Source organism: Pinus tabuliformis, chromosome 6 (assembly GCF_031772625.1).
Source record: "Pinus tabuliformis cultivar Carrire ecotype Pingquan chromosome 6, CPIR1, whole genome shotgun sequence".
NCBI classification, from domain to species: Eukaryota; Viridiplantae; Streptophyta; class Pinopsida; order Pinales; family Pinaceae; genus Pinus; species Pinus tabuliformis.
The window spans coordinates 331,245,993-331,250,504 of NC_142292.1; the positions used below are offsets into that span (position 1 = coordinate 331,245,993).

The following is a 4,512-nucleotide window of genomic DNA, read 5'->3' on the forward strand; positions in this document are numbered from 1 at the left end:
ATAATTAGCAGTAAATCACTCTAACATCTATTTATGGCAATAAATATGTGGTTTGTTAATAGGTAGTAAATGAATGGAGTTGTATATGTTTATTATTGGATAATTGGTCTGCCAAAATCTAATGGTAAGTATATGCCGTCTCTCATTTAATGCTCAACAAATATGTACCTTGTTAATGGGCATCTCATTTAATGCTCAACAAATATGTACCTTGTTAATGGGCATTAATGGTAAGTATATGCGGCTGCTCGTTTAATGCTCAACAAATATGTACCTTGTTAATGGGCATTAAATGAGTGGGGGCTCATTTAATGTTCAACAAATATGTACCTTGTTAATGGGCATTAATGGTAAGTATATGCGGCTGCTCGTTTAATGCTCAACAAATATGTAACCCTATACAGCCCCTCTCATTTAATACACATTAACAAGCTACTCATTTTTAAAGTCTATTTATTCGAACATGTAAATTTTTATGATATTTAAATTTTTATAAACTAGAAATTTTATTTTTTTTAAATAAATTAGAATATTGACAAAAAAACAAAAAGTTAATACGAGATTAAATAAAATATGGGAGCCAAAATAACTAATTTTAAAAATCAAATCATTTGATATGCCAAAATTGAGATATAAATTAACAAGGATGGCTGCGAAGCAGCTAGTCCCTGCACATAGTTCTATCTGGCCGCCTTTGAATTCGTGTACTCGGCAAGCAAATCAAAGCCTCCACGTTCACTATAGAAACCACAGTGTACCGTTGTTGTCTCCTGTACCTAAACAGAAAACCAGTCCACAAAATTTAAATACAAGTGTTCAGATTACAGAAAACCAGTCCACAAAATTTAAATACAAGTGTTCAGATTAGGCACCGCAAAACTGCGTTGTATTGGTTTATATATATTCATAGACACAAACTAAGAATTCCATTGTTATACACGTTAAAAATCAAATGAAATAATATTTTATTATTATTGAAATTTGTGAGAGGTATTCATAGTTAATATATTAAAAAAACAAAAGGGTAAGTAAATATTGGTTATTTATGTGAATTCCATTGTTATAACGAGTTGCTTTATTCGCAAATGGCGGAAGGTGTGGGGAGGTCAACCGACACAGGGGAGTGGAGACCGTCGGATGAGAGGGAGGACAGGTGGACGGTGGATGTGCAGGAAGGGACAGGTGGAAGGATGGACGGGGGCACGTTTGTGCCGAGAAAGTTCGCAGGGATGTACGGCGGGGCACGTTGCTGTCCAGAAACTTCAAAATAATGACCTTATTCATGATCGACCCACTGCTAATGCTCCTTGATGAGCCTATTTGTTTCTAACTCTAGCTAATGAACATGAGGCCATTAACCTCTTAGTGGGGTAGTATTGTTATCTATCTCTTGTTTAGCTGGTGACTCGGATGAAGAATTCGGTGGGATTGAATACCCATTCGAGAGGCTTCTAAAAGAGAATTGTTCGGGGCTTTTAAGGTCCTCTGGATTTGTTTGGGGTATTGGTAAATTTACAGAGGTAGTCCCCTTGTTTTGTCCCGAACTTGCTAAATTGCCGGTAACGGAGGGTGGCCCATAAGTTTTAAGGCAATTGGGACACCTGGGTGGGGTTTGAATTGGGACATGAGAATGCAGTGATGACGGACAGAACCAGTAATGAGGGGGGATATAAAATGGGTATTGATAAAATGGCGGTCTACGTAAACAAGTAGAGTGAGGAGTTGACTGTACCTGCGGAATTGGTGATGCGTTTGTTTGGCAGCAAATATTGGATTCCATTTGAGGGATTCAACCCTGCTTGTGCGGTCACAGATATGTCCCCAGCTTCTATGCAGTGGAACTTCAAATTTTTTTTCAAGTGAAACTCCTATTAATGAGAACACCTACGAAACGTCTTCCGCCTTTAAGTGGCTCGTGTTCTGCTGAACATACAGTTAGCCGCACCTGTTGTTACGCCGAACATACAGTTAGTGGCCCTTGTTAATGAGAGATTTTGGCTTTGCAAGTGTGCACACAGCCAGTGTTTCCGTTCTGAATTTTATCATATAGCCTCTAAGCTCTATAGCTATGGATTTTGAAAGGATTTCGCTTTCGCGGGCAAATTTTATTTTAAATTTTGATTCAATGGCAAAAAGAGCGCTTGGGCTGGGTCAAGAGGCAAGCAAGTTCAAGAAGACACGTGGGAGCGACTGAAGCCTCGACGTGTGTAGCCAAATAGCCAGCTGTGGCAGCAGCAAACTGTTGTGCAAGATCCCCAAGTGGGATTCGTGGCAGTGCATGATCTCCCCATTTCTTGTTTGATTGAGTGGCCAACGGCTGGGTGGACAGCTGGTCTATGCAATCTCATCTATTCAAATCTCAACCTGCGGTTGGCTAGTTCTACCAGATTCTGCAAGCAACCGAGAAATAGGTGACAGTTATATCAGATTAGCGAAGGCTACAACATTGAGAGAGCAGCTAACAACCTTTGTATCAGGATCATGCAGTCACACCCGCACCTGCACACCTAGCATACCAGCATCACTAGCTATCAGCATAGCCAGATAGGTCAAGCCTAGGACTGAGGGGGAGGCTACCTTGGGCACGAGAGTCTGCAATTACAGAGGAGTTAGGCAGAGGACATGGGGTAAATGGGTTGCTGAAATTCGCGAGCCTAACAGAGGCGCTCGCCTCTGGCTCGGCACCTTCGCCACTGCAGAGGAGGCTGCTCTTGCCTACGATAAAGCTGCCAGGGCGCTCTATGGTTCCTGTGCTCGTCTCAATCTGCCTGAACCGAGATTGAATTGTGAAAATGGCCCCAAAAATGTTGCCAATCTTCGCAGCTTTAATGCCTCAGCCGCTAGTACCGACAACTCAGGGAAGACTGCTTGGAATGCAGAAGAACAAGAGATTTGGAAGACGGCTCGACCTTAAATGCTTTTTCCTTCCGCTCTCCAGTCCATGGCTGAAGAAGAATAATATAAATGCTTAAAATACAACTGTAAGTCTCTGTTTAGATTCAGAACCATCAAATTAGTTTGAAGTTACAGTTAGCCATGGTTCATTAAACTGAAAAATACAACTGAATTTGGATTTCGATCGAATATTTAGATTTCTACATGAAATTTAGCATGCACACCTAATAATTTAAACAACGCTATGAATTATTCAGGCAGAACCATTACATTTTCTCCCCTTTCTTAGTTGTGATGTCTTCATATATTTCCTTTTGTGTTGTGCATTAACACAATACAATACAGGACTTCTTGCAGTAGACAAGCACATCTGCGAAAAACAGCCCGTCGTCAGAAAAGACTGGACATGAGTATTTGCAAGGCGCAATATATAAAAAAGTAAATTTACGAGGCTTGATGTCGAGACCAGCTTATTATACGGGCATTCAAATACGGGCATTCAAATCGCTCTTATCCGCTCTCCAGTCCATGGCTGAAGAAGAATAATATAAATGCTTAAAATACAACTGTAAGTCTCTGTTTAGACTCAGAACCATCAAATTAGTTTGAAATACAACTGTAAGTCTCTGTTTAGACTCAGAACCATCAAATTAGTTTGAAGTTACAGTTAGCCATGGTTCATTAAACTGAAAAATAGAACTGAATTTGGATTTCGATCGAATTAGGGGTAAAAATCACCGGTTAGCAAAGCCATAGATCTTCAAAGTTAAGGCTATAGATTTTCATACAGCAAAAGAACAAGCAAGAGTTAAATTCGCTGAATGGACTTACTGGTATAGCAGGTAGGAGAATGGAGAATGGACGAGGCTCCTGTTCAGCTAAAACTCCCAGCTCCAGACGCACAAAAGACGAAAGCTCCAGACGCACAAAAGAATACAAGCTCAGCTATGGAGCAAGGGAAAGTGGGCGGGGAATGTATCACAGCAAAGAGGCAAGAAAGACAACATCTGTTAGTGCATGCAGAGTGACACATTGCAACAACGATATCAACCGGTTCAGCCTCTTCAGATACCTCAGCTATGGAGCAAGGGAAAGTGGGCGGGGGTTCAGCCTCCTCAGATACCTCAGCTATGGAGCAAGGGAAAGTGGGCGGGGAATGTATCACAGCAAAGAGGCAAGAAAGACAACATCTGTTAGTGCATGCAGAGTGACACATTGCAACAACGATATCAACCGGTTCAGCCTCCTCAGATACCTCAAATGTAATAAGAACATAAAATGCCTCAGATTTAATGCTGGCATTAGTCTGACGGTTAGCGAGAATGCAGCAGGGTTAAAACCAATTTAAGCTATGGTCGGGCCTCTTCCGCCTCGGGAAGAGGCCAAATAAGATGGCAAAAGTTAAGTTGGAAATAAAAGTTTGGTAAAGTTTGGTTATCCTGCAGAGCGCGTTTGACAGTGGTTGATAAAACTTTGTAATAAGCACACTATACCACAGCAATAGAACTTGAAACTAATGCTAAGTCCCTGCCGATCGATTACAATAGTCCCTGCCGAATGCCAGATGGCAGGGACTAATAATAAAATATGATTTGGAATATCAGATATACTTATAAT

General features: G+C 41.0%; 1 protein-coding gene and 1 long non-coding RNA gene across 2 annotated transcripts; one reads left to right on the forward strand and one right to left on the reverse strand.

Moving 5' to 3' along the window:
- Window positions 1-637: 637 nt before the first annotated feature.
- On the reverse strand, window positions 638-3,804 carry LOC149258654 (uncharacterized). The gene is made up of 3 exons (XR_016256841.1): window positions 3,727-3,804; window positions 3,166-3,265; window positions 638-776 (listed from the first exon to the last, which is right to left on the reverse strand). It is a non-coding gene; the product is annotated as an uncharacterized LOC149258654 (long non-coding RNA).
- Window positions 1,086-2,937, forward strand: LOC149258655 (ethylene-responsive transcription factor RAP2-2-like). Its single transcript, XM_089433933.1, has 3 exons — window positions 1,086-1,245; window positions 1,399-1,520; window positions 2,549-2,937. Exons 1-3 carry the CDS (start codon window positions 1,086-1,088, stop codon window positions 2,912-2,914), a joined length of 648 nt encoding a protein of 215 aa, XP_089290059.1. The 3' UTR covers window positions 2,915-2,937.
- Window positions 3,805-4,512: the final 708 nt, after the last annotated feature.

Excerpts from the sequence above, each read along its gene's own strand:
- LOC149258655 (XM_089433933.1), top strand. The coding sequence starts at position 1,086 with ATGGCGGAAGGTGTGGGGAGGTCAACCGACACAGGGGAGTGGAGACCG. Across the intron at positions 1,246-1,398 it reads AGGGATGTACGGCGGGGCAC|CTGGTGACTCGGATGAAGAA; the intron begins GTTGCTGTCCAG and ends TCTCTTGTTTAG. Across the intron at positions 1,521-2,548 it reads GTATTGGTAAATTTACAGAG|GTCAAGCCTAGGACTGAGGG; the intron begins GTAGTCCCCTTG and ends ATAGCCAGATAG.